Source organism: Hippichthys cyanospilos, chromosome 19 (genome assembly GCF_059441005.1).
Source record: "Hippichthys cyanospilos isolate Australia breed blue-spotted pipefish chromosome 19, RoL_Hcya_1.0, whole genome shotgun sequence".
In the NCBI taxonomy this organism is placed as follows: domain Eukaryota; kingdom Metazoa; phylum Chordata; class Actinopteri; order Syngnathiformes; family Syngnathidae; genus Hippichthys; species Hippichthys cyanospilos.
Window position 1 is genome coordinate 410001 of NC_142387.1, and position 22109 is coordinate 432109.

General features: G+C 39.0%; 2 protein-coding genes across 2 annotated transcripts in view; both read right to left on the reverse strand.

Annotated features, from left to right (window-relative positions):
* The window catches only part of LOC148407561 (uncharacterized), a 67522-nt gene extending 56492 nt beyond the window's left edge, over positions 1-11030 (reverse strand). Inside the window, exon 1 of the mRNA XM_088441864.1 lies at positions 10927-11030. The gene's annotated coding sequence lies outside the window, so the exon portion shown is untranslated. The remainder of the gene's footprint in view (positions 1-10926) is intronic.
* A 5444-nt stretch (positions 11031-16474) lies between these two features.
* LOC148407567 (uncharacterized) lies at positions 16475-18294 on the reverse strand. The gene is made up of 4 exons (XM_088402460.1): positions 18066-18294; positions 17514-17585; positions 17294-17440; positions 16475-16687 (listed from the first exon to the last, which is right to left on the reverse strand). The coding sequence occupies exons 1-4, from the start codon at positions 18093-18095 to the stop codon at positions 16475-16477; spliced, it is 462 nt and encodes a 153-aa protein (XP_088258586.1). The 5' UTR covers positions 18096-18294.
* Between the last annotated feature and the right edge of the window lie 3815 nt (positions 18295-22109).

The window sequence follows — 22109 nt, forward strand, 5'->3', positions numbered from 1 at the left end:
GCTACATTCACCTGATGGCAAAAGCTTGCACACGCCACCCTTTTCTGCCAGTCATGTCGAGTGCCTGTCTGTTTTGAATAGTCATAAGTGAAGTAGCATGTAGTTGTGAAGCTGTGTGCGTTATAAGGTATAATTATAAGGTGCGTCCGTTATATCAGTTGACGAGTATACTTTATGATTGACATCATTGAAAAAAATCGGTGTGTTTGTACACAGTCACTGGAAATAGAGCACCAACTATGGCAAATGCGAACCCGCTGCATTTGCTTTGTCAATCAATTTGTCTTTGTCAGGAATGCTCCAAGGCATGCCAATCGCATCAAAAATAGACGGAAGTTTGTCTGGTGATTGGGAATGGTGGCTTGTCAGTGTTGCATTTGGACCAATGGGTGGAGTTCTCAACACTGAAACAAACGTAGCGTTTATCGCTGTTCCCGTGATGTCCGTCTGGAGCTGGAGGTTGCCCATGACGCTGTTGGGCAAACGCTGTCTGTCTGAGGTAGGCGTTGTTGGTCGTCCGGACACAAGAGCGCTGCCCAGCATCAAGCAGCATGCTGCTCGGAGGAGTGCTGGCGGACAGGCCATTCTCCTGAGAGGGGTGTGTTTACCACAAAAACCCTTTCTCCCACTGTGGTCTTTCGTTGGTGCACCATCCATGCCACTCGGGGGTGCTGATCCTCACTTCGAGGGACTGGAGTCGCTAGGCCCGTCAACAGGGGGTTGAAGGATCTTGCACTGCGACTGGTGGATCCACCCGTCGCGTCCTTCAACTTTCACCGCAGTTGGTGTCGCTGCGATCATCTGGAACGGGCCATCCCAGCATTCACTGTCCCAACGAGGTCGTCAGCACCTTGAGGAACACATGGTCTCCGATCTGGACCCGGGTTTTCTGTGGGATAGAACACACTGGCCAGTCATTGTGCTTATGCATCTCCCTTGTGCCAAATAGTCTTTTCATGTGAACTGGAAAAGAACATCCACTAGGTGGCTGGTCATGGGTTAAGTCTGCTAGTCCATATGGTCCTCCATATACTATTTCAAATGGTGATAAAGTTTTTTCTTCAGCGGAACAAATCTCATTTCTGTGGCCACAATAAGAATGCAATCTGGTCGCTGTCTCTTTATCACTTGCATTGTTTTTATGCGTATGGCCTTGACTGTCCCATATGTTCTTTCAATAAGCCCTCCTGATATTCAACAGTTCTCTAACTTTTGTAACAGCTTTTTTCACAAAATGTAATCAATTGTCACTTCTAATTACTCTCATCCATATATATCATATGAAATGCTTCGGGTGGTTCTAGAAATTTGCCTCTATGTGGTCACAAATAAACTTGCTCATTATTGCAAAAACAGATATCACAACATTTACAAAAAACACATTTTGAGTATAAAAGGTGAATCCATATACAACTGATCATACATATTCCCCCCTGTTGACAGATGGCCAAGCTCATGTGTCAACTTTGCTGCTCATTCAAATGAAAATTTTAGTAACCATGGTTTTCTAACCGCCAATCTACTTTTTTTTTTTCAACATCTTGTTATGCTCCTTTATTTAGCCATTTTTTGCTGCTACAGTTTAGGAGCTGATGTTTTCCTTGATATCAAGATGGTCTGTGTGTCTTGTTCATCATGTAGTGTTTCAACGCGGCTGTCTTGTGCTTTGGCAACTGTGGGCACACCTATGACTGTTTCTTTGGCTGCTTTGTTTGCCTAATCAGTTTCCTGCTGTACTTTGGTCATTTCTTTTCTTGTTATGGTTTGGAAGCCGCGGTTAGCTCAAAGATGATAAAACACATGCCATACTCGCTGTCTGTCCATATTGTAACATCTTTGCTTTCAAAAATTTCACACGCTTTGATTAGCGCGGCCAATTCATCTGCTTGCAATGAACATGTCGATTTTAATGTTCCTCAAAACAAAATTTACTACATATCCCACCCTTTTGTGGCCGTCTTCCCCTTTGCTAGCTGAATCGTCAAGAAAAAACACAACTTCTCCAGTCGGGAGAGGGGTGTCATTCAGGTCAGGTCTTGGTTTGGTGGAAATTTGGGCGTGGCTTCCACAGTCGTGTGGGGTGCCGTCTACAGGTGTGGGCAAAGGTGTCGCTGGGTTTGATGCTCCACATCTAACAATTATAATGTGTCCCTGTGATACAAGTAACGCGGCGCAATATAAATGTCATGCAGGCAATAAGAGTGTCATGTTTTTTGGGGGGGGTTCCAGCAACAAAACAAATGCATAGGGAACCCTCAACGTGAGGGGGTGAAACAACACAACCTCCACTGAAGCCTCCACTGCCAATGCTGCGGCCAGCACCACCTGAACGCCTTCAGGGGTGGGCCCAGCAACTGCATCCAATTCCTCAGAGTAAAATTTGACTGGCCTCAGTTTCCCGTCATGCTTCTGCAACAAAACTGAAGTCATGAATCCCTGTTTAGCGGTCACTCTTTGCTCAAATGGTTTGCTGTAATCCGGTGGTGTTAATACGGATGAATTAAACCAATTCCAATTTCACACTGTCAAATGCCTCGTCAGCTTTTTTCATAACTGAGATCAAACAGTGGCCTAGTCAATTCAAAACAATTTTTGGAATCCATATGTTACAATAATTATTCAGCCTCAAAAATGACATCATTTGTCTTTTAGTCTGTGTTTTTGGGCTTTTGCAATGGCCTCCTTTTGTCTGTCAGTAACAATTCTGCCATCCTTATCTCATTAGTTCTGCCAACCTTCTTCCATTTGTTTCCACTTGCCAAAAATCTTTCTTGCCACAACGCCAACATTCTTATGCATTCAATTTTGTCTTTCAACTCTCTCTTACATCCTTCTTTTCCGCTACCACAATTCCTGTTTCCAACACAATGCACTTCCTCTTCTCCATCACACCAGAATGTCTGTTTTCTCCCCTACATTCTTCTACTTTTCTTCTTCTACTCCACTCTCAGCTGAGTAGTAGATTTATCTAATCTCTGAGTGTTGGAGGTCACTCACATCTACATTTTTGTTTGTAGTATAGTTCCATTTAGCCTTGCATTTTTTCAGCTGCTGTCAATATTTTCAGCCTGTTTATCCATTATCTACCATAATGTGATTTGTTTTTAGAAAACTCTTGCAAACCATCTCAAATTTGTCATTTTGACTTTTAACCATGCAGACTAGATCAAGACCCATCTAACAATGTATTTTAGCCAAATTTTAACAAATATCATTGTTTATTTCTAACAATCTAACATGCAAACATGTAACACACCAATAGTTACACACCAGCAAACTGACAGATCCACACGCAGATCCACATCACACAACATGCAGTTTACAACGTACTGTATATGCGGACTTTGTTAAGCATGTACAAGACACATGTTTTGCTCACAACTTCTCAAATGGCATCACTCCTTTGACTTCATGTCAACCCTCAGTACTCAGAAGTGGAGCTGAGACCCAGTCCCGAAAAGGGTCTTACTGCCGTGGCCACGGTCTTGCCTGGTTGTCAACTCCGTCTCTGAAAACCTCAGGTGTCTGGGTTTAAGAACATGGTGGTAAACTCAAGTACGAATTTTTGGTGTCTGTTTTCCACCGTTAATTTGGGTTTCCTGTCTGGCTGTGTTAGTTGCAGACAGGTTAGTGGCTGCGGTCAAATCATCATCTGCTTTCCTTTTTTTCTCAGCCACCTTCCATACTCGTTTCGGTTTGGCTCTATCAACTAAAGCCTTGCATTTAAACCACTGTTAATCATCACTGTTTTCAATCCTTTCCCTCTCCTTCAATGACAACTTCCGCAACACTTTCTCCAATCCACCACAATCATCCACGTCTCCTGAAAAACCGTATTGGAATTTCCATTTTTCCACATACTTAGTACTTTCTTTGCTATCTATCTCTGCCCGACGTACTTTTTCCTTCAATTCATCCACAAAACAACAACATTCCTTTTCCCATTTTGCCTCCTTGGGCCGAGTTGCGGCCTCGGAGGACTTATTATTTTTTTTTCTCATGATTAACTATGTTTTCTTCGTCACGGGAGAAATGCTACGTGCCTGGTGTCGTGTCGGATACCGAGCTTCTACCTCGAAAGGCGGATATACCCAGGTGATTGTACTCACGACCGTTTCACCAGTTTTAGATTTCCCGTCACTCAGGACAACCACTCCACATTCATTCCACACTCATACATCAAAGAAATGATCAGTAACTGTGCACCGGATGTTAAACTTTCTCTTTTTTAAGTCAGGCCGTTTGTTCAAAGTCCAATTGACTGTGCGTTTAAGGTCCAATGGACCGTTCTTTTAAGGTCCGATGGACCGTTCGTTTAAGGTCCGATGGACCGCTCGTTTAAGGTCCGATGGACCGCACGTTTAAGTTCCGATGGACCGCTCGTTTAAGGTCCGATTAACCGCACATTTAAGGTCCGATGGCCCACTCCTTTAAGGTCCGATGGACCGCTCGTTTAAGGTCCGATGGACCGCACGTTTAAGGTCCGATGGACCGCTCGTTTAAGGTCCGATGGACCGCCCCTTTAAGGTCCGACATTTAACATCCGTCGGACAATTCAGACTCGTCAGACTGACCTTTGTTCTTGCAATCTCTCCGCTGGTCGAGTCACTCTGGTTCGTTGGATGGTGTTTGCATTCCTCCGGTGAGCGGTGTCCGACGTCTGGCCTCGTGGAAAGGAGGGCCTCCAGAATCCAACGGATTCTGACGGTATACCGATTGGTTCAGCTGTCGTCGATCGTCCACCGAAGAGAAGGCTTCTTAACCATCCGGCTCGAACGGACCAAGTTAGAATGTCCGAGAAATCTGATAAAAGAAGACTCGGACAAGCCTAGCTGCTTAAACAGCAAAAAGAGTAACTCAGACCAACCAAGATCGACTTTTCTATGCCGGGCATAGGGAAAAAAGCTTGGGCAAATGAACTCGTGGGTCTTCCAATGCTAATTTCACTGCCCAGCCGTCCCCCCCTGGCTTTTATTGAGCAAAAGCATAGCAGATTACAAGACACAACAAAAGAGCCAGCCGGGCGCCAACGGCAGCTGGGCCAAGGTCCCGGCTCACACTTTCGTGCGTCAACAGCTCTATCTAAGGACAGGGTCAAGATGAACTAGGATTGCATAAATGGGTAACAATGAAATAAGCACATAATGATAACAACCTAATATATGATTCCCTTCACAGTATCGCAAGAGGAAAATTACAAAATCTGATTTTTCGCAAGTTTTAGGGGCTTATAACTGACACAAACAAGATGAATTATGGATAAATGCCACTCTGACGTCTTACACAGGGTCAAGATGAAGAGGTAAACGCTGAATCGGACTAAATTTGACTAACACCGGTCGTCATTAAGATGAAAAAAACAGAACTCTTCTGAATTCATTAAAATGTCCACTATTTTACAAAAGTAAGAAAAAAGCACTACAAATGCTCAAATTCTGAATTTTGGGGTTTTATATTCAATAGTTTGGATGGTCAACATGTGGTAAGTTTGGTCAAATAGAATGGCGGGAATTGGGGTAATCGCTTAAAGTTGTGGAACGGTCGAAATCGGATGAAGAATGGCAAAGATGTAAGGGAAATTCTGAAAACGCGGAATTGTGGGTAAATTTTGATTGTGGGTAAAAATAGATGGGCGGGCATTGGAGGAAATGATCAAAGTTGGAACAGTCGGAATCAGATGAAGAATGGCAAAGATGGAAGGGAAAAACTGAAAAAGTGAAACTGTGGGTAAATTTTGAATTCTGGAAAGAAGAAAATGGAAACCACAATGGAATGGCGGGACTTGGGGGAATCAATTAAAGTTCAAATGGTTGGAATCGGATGAAGAATGGCAAAGATATAAAAGAATAACTGAAAAGGTGGAATTGTGGGTAAATTTTGAATTGTGGGTAAAAATGAATGAATGGGCGGGCATTGTCAGAATTGATTAAAGTTGGAACAGTCGGAATCGGATGAAGAATGGCAAAGATAGATGGGAAAAACTAAAGTGGAATTGTGGGTAATTTTTGAATCGTGGGAAGAGGAAAATAGATAGAACAATGTAATGGTGGGAATTGGGGAAATCGATTAAAGTTGGAACAGTTGGAATCGAATGAAGATGAAGAGAGGCCAAGATAGAAGGTTACAAAGTTTTGGTGAGAACAATGAAATGAGGAATTATGGGTAAAGTAAGTGAAAAGTATTGAACATTTTTCATGTAAGGGTCTTGGCATTCTTACCCATAATAGGAAACACCTAAAGTTGGAACAATAAGTATAGGTCGGACGCAAATGGAGATATCACAAGAGGAAACATAAAAAAATCTAATTTTTTAGTTTTAGGGGGCTATTACTTATGCAAAAAAGATGCATCATGGGTGAATGACACTCTGAGGCCATAGGCAGGGTCAAGATGAACGGTTAAACGCTGAATCAGACTGAATCGGACAAACACCTGTCGTCATTAAAGTGAAAAAAACATTTTTTGAATTATATAAAATATCACAAAATTACGAAAAGTGAGAAAAAAGTACACTTAAAGTTAAAATTCTGAATTTTGGGAGGTTATATTTAATAGTTTGGTTGTTCAACATTTGGAGAGAGTCGCTTTTATTGTTCTGAGTTAACCAAGATGGCCGCCATCCTGGGTGGAAGTTGGGCTGAGCGCTCATGAGATGTCTGACCCAAGATGGCCGCCCCTCAGGGCTGATGGGAAATGGAGTCTCAGTGTATGCAGGCAAGTGTCCAAGATGGCCACCTGACGACCCCATGGGAAATGGAGTACTTTGTCTACCTAAACAGTAGTCCATGAAGGCCAAACGCCCACACAATGAATGACCTCATGGAAAATGAATTGGTTCATTAAAGGTACAGTATGTGGAATTGTGGAAAAATTTTGAATTCTGGTAAGAGGTAAATGAATACACTAATGAATTGGCGGGGATGAATGGAATCAATTAAAGTTGGAACAGTGGGAATCGGAGCAGGAATGGCCAAGATAGAAGGTTACAAAGTTTTGGTGAATAAAATGGGAATGAGGAATTATGGGTAAAATTTTTAATATATTTATGAATTACTGGAATGTGTTATAATGTGTAATGATGACAATGTGAAATGCATTAGCTGAATGATTTGAATGTGATATTGGGAAGCTTCAAATAAGAAATGTTAAATCGGCCATTGGGAATGAATTATGAATTGTTATAGGTGAAAAAAATGGAATTATGGGAAAATATGAATAAATATGAACTCAAAGAATGATGGGAATGACCCATAAGGCAGAATGAATGAGTTAAATGTTATGAATATGAAAAAGGAAAGCTCAAAATGTGAAATGTTCAATCTCCCATTGGGAATGAATAGGAAGCCCTCCCATTGGAAATGAATTATGAATATTTAAAGATGGAAAAATATGGAATTATGGGAAAATATTGAAACGTATTAATTACTGGAATGATGGGAAGGATCCCTAAGACGAGATGTATGAGTTAAATATTGAAAATATTAAAAGGGAAAGCTGTAATAATGAAAAAAAAAATACCCAATGTAAGTCAATGGAACTTTTTGGGGTGGAAAACCGGGAATTCTGGGAAAACTGTGAATATTTGGAATGTGAAAAATGGAAAGCCCTCATTCCCGAATAAGTGGAATAACATGAAAATAAACGGGGTGAATTAAATAAATTGGGAATGAGTTGAAATGTGCCGAAAAACAGGGCGGAATAATAATAATAACTAAAAAATGTGCAATTTCTGAAGAAATTGTGTGTGAAGGCGAAGCCGTTGAAGGTTTGGGAGTTGAAAAGTGGAATTACGTGGAACGATTGAAAGGTATGAATCTGTGAAGAAATATGAATACAAAGTTGAAAAAGTGAAAAAAACGTTGAACTGTGGAATTTGAAGATGAATGAAAAACTGAAAAAAGTTGAACTGTAGAATGATGAGAATCTGTGAAAAATTATGAATTCTACAACGTTGGAAAACTGAGAAACTGAAAAAAAAACGAATGTTTGAATCATAAAAAAGTGTGGATGATCCAAAGTAAAAGCAGAAGAGAAAATACAAAGTTTTTCAACTTTGTATTATTCACATTTCTTCACTGTTTCACATCAATCCACAATCCACCTCATTCAAATGATTAGCTCATTATCAGTTTAAAAATGATCCCTAATCAAACTTTCAGTTTTTTTTACTGCTTGAAATATGAATAATACAAAGTTGAAAAACTGAAAAAAAAACTGAATGTATGAATCAAGCTGAGTTAACCAAGCCAGATGCTGTACTAGGTGGAAGCAGTAGTGAGAGGTAATGAGATGGCTAATAAAATATCCAAGATGGCCGCCCATGAGGGCAGATGGGAGTTGGAGTCTTCAGTGGTATAATATGGCCGCCCGATGGCATCATGGGAAATGGAGTACTTTGTGTAACTAAACTATAAGTGTCAAACTCCAGTCCTCGAGGGCTTGTATCCTGCATGTTTTTGAATCACACCATTCACTTAACATTAGGCCATTTTTACGGTAGAAAAACTTGAATTGTAGCTGAAAGTGAACTGTGGAATAATGTTAATGTGAAGAAATATGAATAATACAAAGTTGAACTGTGGAATGATGTGAATGTGTGAAAAAATATGAACACAAAGTTGAAAACTGAAAAAAAACGAATGTTTGAATTATAAAAAAAAAGTGTGGATGATCCGAAGTAAAAGCAGAAGAGAAAAAACAACTGTAAACGTGAAACGCGATTTGCCCGAACCGGGACACGGACATGTTGAAGATGACAACTCTACCACTGGGCCACGGGGGGGCGATGTCAACCCACACTGTGAAAGCTTTAAATAAAGAGAATGAAGTATGTTTGAACGTGAATCTGTGAAGAACTACGAATAATACAAAGTTAAAAAACTGAAAAAAGTTCAACTGTGGAATGAAAAGTAAGATGAAATGAAAGTAAGAACAGTTTGAAAAGGCTAAATTCTTTAAATATGAATAGTATAAAAAACGTGAATTGTAGGAAAACGATGAATAGTTGAACCTTGAAAAATACAAAAGCACTTCACGTGAATATGTGGAATGATATGGAGTTCGAACGGCATGAATTGGATGAACTGGGAAGGAGTTGAAACCAAAAGTAAAATAAGGAATTAACTGAAAAAAAAAAACTGAATGTGCAAAAAGACGCAACCTGGGATTGAACCCACGAACATGAAGTTGGAATACGTCACACAATACCCATGAGCCACGGGGACACGGGAAATGCGGAAACCGTTAAAGTTTAAAAATAAAGTACGATGACCACCCCATTCACTTAACATTAGGACATTTTTACGGTACAAAAACTTAAATTGTAGGAAAACGATGAAAATTTGAAACTTGAAAAATAGACCCGCACTAAACATGAATATGTGGAATGATATGAAGTTTGAACGGAATAAAATGGATGAACTGGAAAAGAGTTAAAACAAACCTAAAAAACGGTCATAATAATAAAAATAACTAGAAAATGTGCAATTTCTGAAGAAATTGCGTGTGAAGGTGAAACCGTTGAAGGTTTGGGAGTTGAAAAGTGGAATGATGTGGAACGATTGAATGGTGTGAATCTGTGAAGAAATATGAATACAAGTTGAAAAACTGAAAAAAAGTTGAACTGTGGAATTTGAAGATGAATGAAAAACTGAAAAAAAGTTGAACTGTAGAATGATTTGAATCTGTGAAAAATTATGAATCCTACATAGTTAACAAACTGAGAAAAGTTGAACTGGAATAATGTGAATCTGTGACATTAGGCCTAATGTTAAGTGAATGATGTGATTCAAAAACATGCAGGATATCAGCCCTCGAGGACTGGAGTTTTAAACTCCTGTTAATGATCTTATCATTTGAATGAGGTGGATTGAATGAGGTGGATTGTGGATTGATGTGAAACAGTGAAGAAATGTGAATAATACAGAGTTGAAAAACAGAAAAAAACTAAAACGTATGAATCAAGCTGAGTTAACCAAGCCAGATGCTGTACTAGGTGGAAGCACTAGTGAGAGGTAATGAGACGTCTAATAAAATGTCCAAGATGGCCGCCCATGAGGGCAGATTGGAGTTGGAGTCTTCAGTGGTCTAAGATGGCCGCCCGATGGCAACATGGGAAATGGATTACTTTGTGTAACTAAACTATAGGTGTCAAACTCCAGTCCTCGAGGGCTTGTATCCTGCATGTTTTTGAATCACACCTGTAATGGAGGTGTCGGAGTAGCGTCCAAACTTGTGACCTCCTTGAAAGGACTGTACTTGACTGATTCAGAGGATCCTCAATCTTATCAGGTTGTCCGGCCAGAACATAAAGACGATGCACACTCTCATGCCACTCTTTATTTGTATATAATGTTCTATTTATTTATCTGGGTTGGTGTGTGTGTGTTTCTGTGTTTGTGTGTTCTGTGTGTGTTCTATGTTTGATTGTGGGTGTGTGGTCTCTGCAAAGGAGAGCAGAGAACATTCACTAAACATTGATAACTAACATAACTAACATTGTACAATATGTTACATCATATGCTCACATGACTCTATATTAGCTTAGAATAACATAAACAACACAGGCAAACATACCGTACAATGATAGGAAGAATGAATTCAACCCAATCGTTCCAAAATGTGCGTTAGGTAGGAAAGGGTTAATGGAGCCGAATAGATTTGAGTGGGCGGTGACGTCACTCCCTTACGGCGGAAGGATCACATTGGCACACACGGCAAACATGCGACAAACATGCACATTTTGTGGATGAAACTTTAACGTGAATACTAAAAGTGAAGTATGAAAAGTACGGTATATTTGCCTTTAGCAATTATACCAAACTTAGGTGCAATAACAACTTAGACATTAATGGACAAAGTGAAGCAGTGCAAACGTAAACATGTATCCAAAACCACGAACGGACAACATATTCAAACTGTACTTACATTCTCATGGACGCACGGAATAATAATGAAAGGAATGAGATAATCCACAGAATGATTGAAAGCAGAAAAAATGACTGTCCGTTACAACGATACCTGCCGACTACCGGTGAAAGAGCAAAACAACCTATGATAGTGTAAACAGAGTCCTGATTGGTAGTGCAGGAATGAAACACAACTTGTGATTAGTTGCTAGGCGGTTGCTAGGAAGATCACATGACCACAGGAGAAACATGTCCAGACGTAAATAGTAATAACAGAACGATTCAAACACGAAATCGTTAAGTATAATCAGAAACTTCTTAACAACACCATTCACGTAACATTAGACAATTTTTACGGTACAAAAACTTGAATTGTAGCTGAAAGTTGAACTGTAAACGTGAAACGCGATTTGCCCGAACCGGGACACGGACATGTTGAAGATGACAACTCTACCACTGGGCCACTGGGGGGCAGTGTAAGACCACACTGGGAAAGCTTGAAATATAGGGAATGAAGTATTTTTGAACGTGAATCTATGAAGAACTACGAATAATACAAAGTTAAAAAACTGAAAAAAAGTTCAACTGTGGAATGAAAAGATGAAATGAAAGTAAGAACAGTTTGAAAAGGCTAAATTCTTTAAATATGAATAGTATAAAAAACGTAAATTGTAGGAAAACGATGAATAGTTGAACCTTGAAAAATAAAAAAGCACTTCACGTGAATATGTGGAATGATATGAAGTTCGAACGGCATGAATTGGATGAACTGGGAAGGAATTGAAACCAAAAAAAAAAATACTGAATTAACTGAAAAAAAACACTGAATGTGTGAAAAGACACAGCGGGGATCGAACGCACGAACATGTAGTAGATATACGTCATCAGAACTTCTGAGCCACGGGAAATGACGAAACCGTGAACGCTTTAAAAGGAAGTAGGAAGAACGCTCCAATCACTTAACATTAGGCCGTTTTTACGGTACAAAAACTTAAATTGTAGGAAAACGATGAAAAGTTGAAACTTGAAAAATAGACCCGCACTAACTAAAAAAGACTCACACAACTAAAAAATGACGCAGCCTGGGATTGAACCCACGAACATGAAGTGCGAATGCGATACACAAATCCCATGAGCTACGGAGACATGGGAAATATCGAAAACGTTAAAGTTTAAAAATAAAGCACGAAGACCAGCCCATTCACTTAACATTAGGCCATTTTTACGGTACAAAAACTTAAATTGTAGGAAAACGATGAAAAGTTGAAACTTGAAAAATAGACCCGCACTAAACATGAATATGTGGAATGATATGAAGTTTGAACGGCATGAATTGGATGAACTGGGAATGAGTTGAAACGTACCTAAAAAACGGTCGGAATAAAAAAAAAATAATAATAATAAAGGTGGAGAAAAACATAAGTGTGAAGGTTTCACCTTCACACAATAAAGGTGGAGAAAAACATAAGTGTGAAGGTTTCACCTTCACACAACTAGAATATTTGCAATTTCTGAAGAAATTGCGTGTGAAGGTGTAACCTCCGAAGGCAAAGGTGTTTAATGATGTGGAATGGTGGGAATTGGGGGAATCGATTAAAGTTGTAACGGTTGGAATCGGATGAAGAATAGCAAAGATAGAAGGGAAAAACTGAAAAAAGTGGAATTGTGGGTAATATTTTAATTGTGGGTAAAAATGGAGTGGCGGGCATTGGGGGAATTGATTAAAGTTGGAACGGTCCGAATCGGATGAAGAATGACAAAGATAGAAGTGATAAACTGAAAAAGTGGAATTGTGGGTAATTTTTGAACTCTGGAAAGAGGAAAATTCAAACCACCATTGAATGGGGGGAATTGGATGAATCGATTAAATTTCGAACGGTTGCAATCGGATGAAGAATGGCAATTGTATAAGGGAAAAAGTAAAAAAGTGGAATTGTGGGTAATTTTTGAATAATGGGTATAAATGGAATGGTGGGCATTGGGGGAGTTGATTAAAGTTGGAACGGTAAGAATCGGATGAAAAATGGTGAAGATAGAAGGGAAAAACTGAAAAAGTGGAATTGTGGGTAATTTTTGAATTCAGGGAAGAGGAAAATAGATACCACCATGTAATGGCAAGAATTGGGGGAATTGATTAAAGTTGGAACGGTCGCAATCGGATGAAGAATGGCAAAGATAGAAGGGAAAAACTGAAAAAGTGGAATTATGGGTAATTTTTGAATTGTGGGTAAAAATGGAGTGGCGGGCATTGGGAGAATTGATTAAAGTTGGAACAGTCAGAATCGGATGAAGAATGGCAAAGATAGAAAGGAAAAACTGAAAAAAAGGAATTGTGGGTAATTTTTGAATTGTGGGTAAAAATGGAATGGAGGGAATCGGGGGAATCGATTAAAGTTGTAACGGTCGGAATCGGATAAAGACTGGCAAAGATAGAAGGGAAAAACTGAATGAGATGTCTGATCAGATATCCAAGATGGCCGCCCCAGAGGGCTGATGGGAGATGGAGTCTCGGTGTATGTAGTCAAGTGTCTAAGATGGCCACATGACGATCCCATGGGAAAAAGAGTACTTTGTCTACCTAAACAGTAGTCCACGAAGGCCAAAGGCCCACACAATGAATGACCTCATCGAAAATGAATTGGTTCATTAAAGGTACAGTGTGTGGAATTGTGGGTAAATTTTGATTCCTGGTAAGAGGTAAATGAATACACCAATGAATTGGTGGGGATGAATGGAATCAATTAAAGTTGGAACGGTGGGAATCGGATGAAGAATGGCAAAGACAGAAGGTTACAATGTTTTGGCAAGAATAATTAACTGAGGAATTATGGGTAAAAAATGGGAAAAACTTGAAATTGTTGATGCGAGGGTGTTCCTTGCAATCTAACCCATAATGGGAAACACCTAAATTTGGAACGATAAGTATAGGTCGGACGCAAATAGAGATATCACAAGAGGAAACATCAAGAATCTGATTTTTCGCGAGTTTTAGGGGGCTATTACTTATGCAAAACAGATGCATTGTGGGTAAATGACACCCTGAGGTCATAGGCAGGGTCAAGATGAACGGTTAAACGCTGAGTCAAACTGAATCGGACAAACACCTGTAGTCATTAAAGTGAAAAAAACAACAATTTTTTTAATTTTGTAAAATATCACAAAATTTCAAAAAGTAAGAAAAAAGTACACTTAAAGTTCAAATTCTGAATTTTGGGGGATTATATTTATTAGTTTGGATATTCAACATCAGGAGAGTGTTGTTTTTATTGTTCTGAGTTAACCAAGATGGCTGCCATCCTGGGTGGAAGTTGGGCTGAGCGCTCAAGCGATGTCTGATCAGATATCCAAGATGGCCGCCCCTCAGGGTTGATGGGAAATGGAGTCTCAGTGTATGTGGGCAAGTGTCCAAGATGGCCGCTTGACGACCCCAGGGGAAACGGAGTACTTTGTTTTCCTAACCAGCAGTCACCGAAGGCCAAACGCCCACACAATGAATGACCTCATTGAAAATGAATTGGTTCATTAAAGGTACAGTGTGTGGAATTGTGGGACAACTTTGAATTCTGGTAAGAGGAAAATGAATACACCAATGAATTGACGGGGACGAATGGAATCGTATAAAGTTGGAAAGGTGGGAATCGGATGAAGAATGGCAAAGATAGAAGGGAAAAACTAAATGAGATGTCTGATCAGATATCCAAGATGGCCGCCCCTGAGGGTTGATGCGAAGGAGTATTAGCGTATGTAGTCCAAAGTCCGAAATGCCCGCTTAATGAGGGGTTCATGGGAAATAACTTTGTGAGTGTGTGTGTATTCGTTTGTCACTTACATGGGTGAATTGTCCATCCACGGTCACCGTCCCCTCAGGCAGCTTTTGTTTCACTTCGGATAGCGTTGATGGCACAGATGAGGCATAGAGGAGCCCTCTCTAGCTGGGGGCCTCCTTTTCCTCTGGTAATTGCAGTTGGCGCCCGACATCAAATTTGTGGCCCTTCTGCTCGTTGACAAACACGAAACTGCTGCTATCTTTGGACGCAGTTTTGACCTTGAAACTCATGTGTTCTGCAACCACCTTAGCGATGTCGTATCCATTCTGAAAGAGAAAAGCAAAAACTACTGACATTTTTTTTTTATTTATATATGTTCTAAATCAGACATGTCAAACTCATTCTGGCTCTGGGGCCGGATCTACACCTACTGTTCTCAAGTGGGCCAGATCAATAAAAAAGTGTCAACTCTAGCTTCGTTTCCCAGAAGTATGTTTTATCATTCAGCCTACATTTGTAGCCTATCCTACATATTGTAAATACGGATGACAAGGGATCTGTTCTAAGCACAGCACATTTATTCACAAACAATTGCATTAGAAAAAATACGTTTTTGTGTTTGGTGGTGAATGTGTAAACAATGTCTTTAACAGTTGACTGAATGCAGTTTTACTCCTGAACCAACCGGGCACACTAACAAACTGAAGTGGGGGCACCCGCTATCTAAGGGGGGAAGAGCGTGACGGTGATACCGCTGCACTAATCACACATATTTCATATGACTGTGTATACAAGCACTTAAAGTAATATTAAAACACTGCAGGTTACGATTTGAAAATTATTTACATAATATAAATTGATTGTTTAGTTTTGTTAATAGTAATTCTTTTCAGTTAAGGTTTTCTAATTTCTTACATTAAAAAAATAACTATAATATATAACCTTAAAATATAATAGGACATATAATAAATTCCCATAATCAGTACCTGGATCGTATCTTTCATCAGTGGCGTGAATGTTAGGTCATCTTACCGTTACACTCGGCAACATTTTTGACGTCATGAACTAAATATATTACCCGCGTGGGCTACCTGGGGTGTACCTAATAAATTGATCAAAATGGCTGCCACCCGGGGCTGAATCTTTGGCATACCTAATCAATATTCTATTTACATATTATATATATATATATATATATATATATATATATATATATATATATATATATATATATATATATATATATATATATATATATATATATATATATGTAAATAGAATATGTGTGTGTGAGTGTGGTGAAAAAATCTTAATGTCACACCAAAGCAGTCTTTATAATGCATTAATTTGCTGGATAAATTCTACCGCTGCACAATGCTCATTTGTACACCGAAGCTATTATGCACCTACAGCTTTGACCTCTCCACTGGGTGCAATTGTGGGAATGGCGCCACATCAAATCTGCTCTTGTACCTGCAAGCTGCATCATGCTGTCCTCCATGAAATGAGGACGATGACAAACATCTGCTGGTTGCCCGGCCTTGTGCTTCAAACAAATGTTCACAGGTGCGACAACCTCAGTAAATAAATAAATAAAATGTTATTTACTAGGCCAATTCAGTGCAAAATCGCTTCTCCACAACTCCAATGCAAAATTAAAAGTAAAAGTAGGATGCCATAGGCGGCCATGTGTTGCTGCCACTCACTCATGACAAAAGAAAAATGAGTATTAAAATGCAACTTATGCCAACAGGCTGGTTTATTTACATTTGAAAGAAAAAAAAGAAACAATGCAAAAAACTAATGAGTATGGAGCCTCATGACTTCCCCCTGCGTGTTATACAAAATTGTGAGCCGGAGGCCACCGGCAGGAATAAGCGGCCGCTCATCGAATGTGGCTTCCCACACGGCCAGGGGGATGGTGACTGGGTTGCTGGAGTCCTGCACCACCTCCACTGTGTCCACTGAGTAGTCAAAACCAATGATGGTTATGACCTGGCTTGACTCGCAGATCTGTTTGAGTGGAATGATAAAATGAAGTGCCCCGATGGATGGAAAACAAAATAAAAATACTCATCAGTGTACTTAGCTTTCCGTCTTTAACACAAACATTTATCATTGTGCATTAATGAAAGAGGACTAGAGAACTCAGGTTGTAACTCCTGTTAAAAGTTGGAAGTCACAGGAGTTGTGCAATTTTAAGTTCAACATCAAGTGAGTATTATACAAAGTGTCTAATTCATTCCATTTATTCCAATTACAATAGGTATGAATTGATTCAAAGGTATGAAAATGCTTTGTATTAACACCTCAATCGGAATGAAAAATCCAAGCCTAAATGAGACTGCATTTGGATTCACAGGTGTGTTGTATTCATTTTAGTCATCCAAACACATGTCACAAGTACGGTTCAATCAGAATAGCTAAGCTGCGCCAATGGTTATGTCTTGATTGAAATGTGTTGTAACATTGTTGTTCGCATACTTAAAAATGGCAGCGTCTTCCCAAGAGCGTGATAAAGACTGAAGTACTTTTAGTACTGTTATTTGTTTTTGTCTTGCTTAATAAATGTTAAAACACCTTGACTATGTAGACCACAGGCAGGCAATATTTACTCACCTCTACTTTTGTGTACTGCGTTGAATGCAGCATTAGGCCGTAGCTGTTGCTCCGTGCTGTGAGGTGGGTGAGGCGATAACCAATCCCCACTGCCACATTGCTGAGGGTGGCCTCCCTCCACAGCGCAATCTTCACAACTGCTTCATCCTGTAACGGTTAAAAAACACTCGGTATGTGTTCGTGCAGTCCAACAAAAGAAAGTTACAAACGGTGTACTTACTTTTTTAATTGTGATAATGCGCATTGGCGCATCCCGGGTCCCCTTCTGCCTAACCATCCGCATTGACTGCATCTAAAGTGGAGCAAAATAAACATAAAAGTCAAAGGTAGAATTATGTGTGCGCGCATGCGTGGAAACGACGGTGAAACTGAAAGGAAAAAAAAAATACTGTGGGGTGTCATTGTAATAAACAGTGAATCACAATAGTTATGTTGAACTGCGCATTACTGGATTTCAAATTCTTCCATGTCCTTCTGGGGCAACTTCGAGACAAACCAAAGTAGTGTTGAATTTTACTCAATCGCATTGTGAACGTAATACAAACAAGTACATGCTCTTTGTTGACACCTGATGAAAAACAAAATCCATTTCAAATACAATATTGCAAGAGAAGGCAACTAATTGTGTTAGAACACAAAAAATAGGTGTAATAGAAATTATTTAAATATAATATGAATTAATGATTTTTTCCTCCCATATCATCTTTGATGAATGTGTAAACGCATGTGTGTGGTAGTGCATATAAGTGCATGTGTGACTTGATGAACTTACATTGGTGACTTTGCCATCAAGGGTCACCATCCCCTCAGGCACCTGCTTATTAACCTCCTGAGGGGATGATGGAGGCGATGGGGGGCACAACAGGAGCCTTCACAGAGGGCAACAACTTTATTTTCATAGAAACCATCCATTTCTATACGTCCATTGGGACGAATAATCCAATTTTTTGCAGTCACCCGTGTTTCTACTTTAACTGCTTTGGCAATCAGCATCTGTGTTGCCATTCTGAAAGAGAAAGAGGAAACACTATTTAAACCATGATAATTTATTAGATTCATTTTAAATAGTTGCCGAAAGGTTAAGTAGTACAGAACCTAGTATATGCACAACCTCATTTGAAATTTGGTGGTATGATGGAGCATATATATATATATATATATATATATATATATATATATATATATATATATATATATATATATATATATATATATATATATATATATATATACTGATATATATACACTGATATATATATATATATATATATATATATATATATATATATATATATATATATATATATATATATATATATATATATAGATAGATAGATAGATAGATAGATAGATAGATAGATAGACAGACAGACAGACAGACAGACAGACAGACAGACAGACAGACAGACAGACAGAGAGATAGATAGATAGTTTTACAGTAACATTTATTGTTACAATTATTGACTGCATTTAAAGATAGTAATTATGTACAACAAAAACTAAATAATGCAGGTATTCCTGTATTTGTATGAAATACAATGTCATAAGTAAGTAGATGAAGTTGAGACTATTGAGACAAGTTGAGACAAACTAAATTAAAGCCACACATGGCAAATTTGAGGCTCGCAGAAGGTTCAACCTGCCTATCGCTTGCATTGTGAGGGAAGACATGCTACGAACATTCGAGTGACACTTCCTTGGGGCACTTACAAAATAAAAGCCCCTAACATATTCCAGCACTCAGGACCGATTGGTTGTGATGGGTGGCGACAACAGCAATGTATGTATTTGAGGAACAGTCTGCAGTCGACTAACGGTTAAGAGGATAACCAAAAAGCACCTACTTAAACGAGAATTTTTTTTTTCCTTTTCTAACGTCGGTTTCATACTGTAATACAAGTGTTTTGTATTTGTATTAGAATACATTGATTGACTGCAATTAAACATAATACATGTACAATAAAAACACAATAACGCAATAAATATTGTGACAAAATAAAATGCCATTTGAGTCAGTCGATATAGTTGAGAGCAATTATTTTTAAGATCCACTAGGTGTCAGTGCTGAGCGACAGTAGCCGAGCTAGCTTAAAGCCGCACGTGGCGAATCTGCGTGCTAGCAGCAGCGTCCACAACTATTGTGAAGGAAACACGCTAAGAAATTTCAATTGACACATTACAAATTTAAAGTTACACTTACAAATCAAAAGTCTCCAACATATTCCAGCACTCAAGACTGATTTATTGTGACGGGCGGTGACAAAGCAGTGTATATAATTAACTCGCGTTTTACCCCCCCACCCCCCACCCCACCATCGCTATTAACAGTTGAGGGAAGAAAAAAAACTGGAAAACGTGGACGACGAAATAATGAAATATAATGTCCATAATAGGAGAGCATAAAATAAATCGACAATTCGTATGGTTCATCGACCGTTTGTAGTTTTACAAAAAACACGTTACAGAATGCTAGGCCATTTTTCCTCCACCTGCTAGCCAAGTTTTTTTTTTACCATACGTGGCAGACAGCCGAAATTTCTTTCACACCGGTTTCCACCGATTTCTAACGGCATTTGCAGAACATAAAGCAATGTTACGGAAAATAAACCTCACACAACACATTTTGAAGTGTGTAACCATGCCTTACATATTGAATATTTTCGAGTTTTTTGTCACTTTCATACATTTTGAGTCAGTCAGTCGCCAAAATGTAATTTGCAGTATTTATAAATTACAAATATGAAAAAAATACGTCACAGAGGTACATTCACTCGGGAAAACGGTTACACGCACCACAATAATTTGGGGAAAGTGTTACATTCGGTTCGAATTTAAGAGGAAATAACAGCCTACCTCCCTATGTCGTCGTCAATGCAAAATGAACTTATTATTCCAAGTAGCCCCACCCCTAAGTGTCCGAAAGCAGAAATAAACGTTCGATTTTAGTAATGTACGTCATCTAGAAAAAAAAAAGAGGATGATTTATTAAAGTTGTAGCGAGCTGCAAATCGGCTGTGCATACCGACTCTGTGCCTATTTATTACTACTTAATAAGCCTAATAACATCTAGAGGCACACAGGGGCTTGAGAATGCACACAATTCATAACATCACCCTTAATAAGCTAATGAAGCAACACTCAATTTCCAGAGCTTTCAAAACCAATAGTGTATTTTCTTTTACATTTTTTGAAGCCATTGATTTAATAACTAATAAACGTGACTGCATCAGAAATAAAGTATTTGCACTCACCAATGCGGGTCCGCACAGTACCTCCATTTAAAAATAAAATGGTTAAGAACGAAAGACTTTGACCGAGCAAGAATAGTTTTTGAGCACATAAAAATATATTGATTTTCTGTAATTGCGATCTCGTTTGCGTTTTCGGGTGAACGCAACAAGAAATCTAATTGGAGAACAAGCAGTCAATCAATGTACTTTTACTCGTTCTGATTGGCTAGATTTACCATAGCTGAACACGCAGAGGACACAACTCAAGCAATGCAGAAGAGAGCGAGATGTTGAGCGTGGGAGAGCGGACCATAGTGAGCGAGCGAGGGATTTGGAGCGAGCAAAATGTTTTTCTGTGCTCAAATTCCATCGTTGCTCAAACTATGATTGCTCGCTTGATGTATTTTTCTGTGCTCAAAATCTATTCCTGCTCACTCAAAATAAGTCATTGCTCGCTCTCGATATTGGCGCAACTACAATTCCATAGTGTCAGTTTACTGACTGGAAAGGTGCTGAACGGTGCAGGAGCTAGTTCTGAAAGCTATTGCAGACTTCAGGTAAACTGGCAACACAGGCTATCTGAAATAAGACAAGATGAAAAAAAAAAACAGCTTTCAAATACATAGCACTCGAATCATTGGGAAAAAACGGATGAAATATGTCAAGAGATCCAAACAGATAGAAATGTATTTAAAACATATTTATGAATGGAAAGACACTTCAGTGGCAAAAACATTTTTTATAACAATGAGAAAGCGTGCATCAAGAGAGACAAACAGACAGGCATAAACAACAAAACAACATAACGTCCGACTAGGATCAAGATCTAGATTGTTTAACAGTGAGCTTCCAGCGTGGTAGTGGTGATGAAGCCAACAACCAAACTAGCAGGTGAATAATGCATTCTTAGCCAAACTTCAAATGCTATAAGGAGGGGGGATGCAGATCGTTTTCTACATAAAGAAACAATCTGCATTACCCACATTTCAGAACGAAAGATTTTTTTCAACAATAGGTTGTTAAATGGCTGTGGACAAAATGCTGTATACATACAGGCATACATGTTTTTTTGTATAAGGGTACTGTATTTTGTCAGACATATGACATGAATTAGTCACATAGTACATAGTTCACAAAGGTGTTGCTGGAGTTGTGGGGTCTGTAATGTGTGTAGAGCTTAGAGTTCAACACACAGCCAGTGCTCAGAGGAAGAAGAGCGAGGTCCCAGATGGACTGACTGCTTCGGCCAAAGTTCTTGTGGTAGACAAGTGTGAGCAGTCTGGGTGTTTTCCAGGTTGTCTTATGAGGTTTGAAGAGGGTAATGTGGACAAAGAGTGATTTCTTTTGATACAACATTTTGTGGGAATAAAGTGACTGAGAGATACAAGCAGTTTGTCTAAAATCTTCAAGTAAAACCACAAAGGAAAAACCTCTCTGAAATTGAATATCTTTATATTATAATGTTTAATTATAAACATTTAATTCTCTGGATATTATAATGATTATAATATCCAGAGAATTAAAAACAAAAAATAGCATCAAAGGTGTTTCCACTGTATGACTCATTCATTTTATTACTGTAAAGG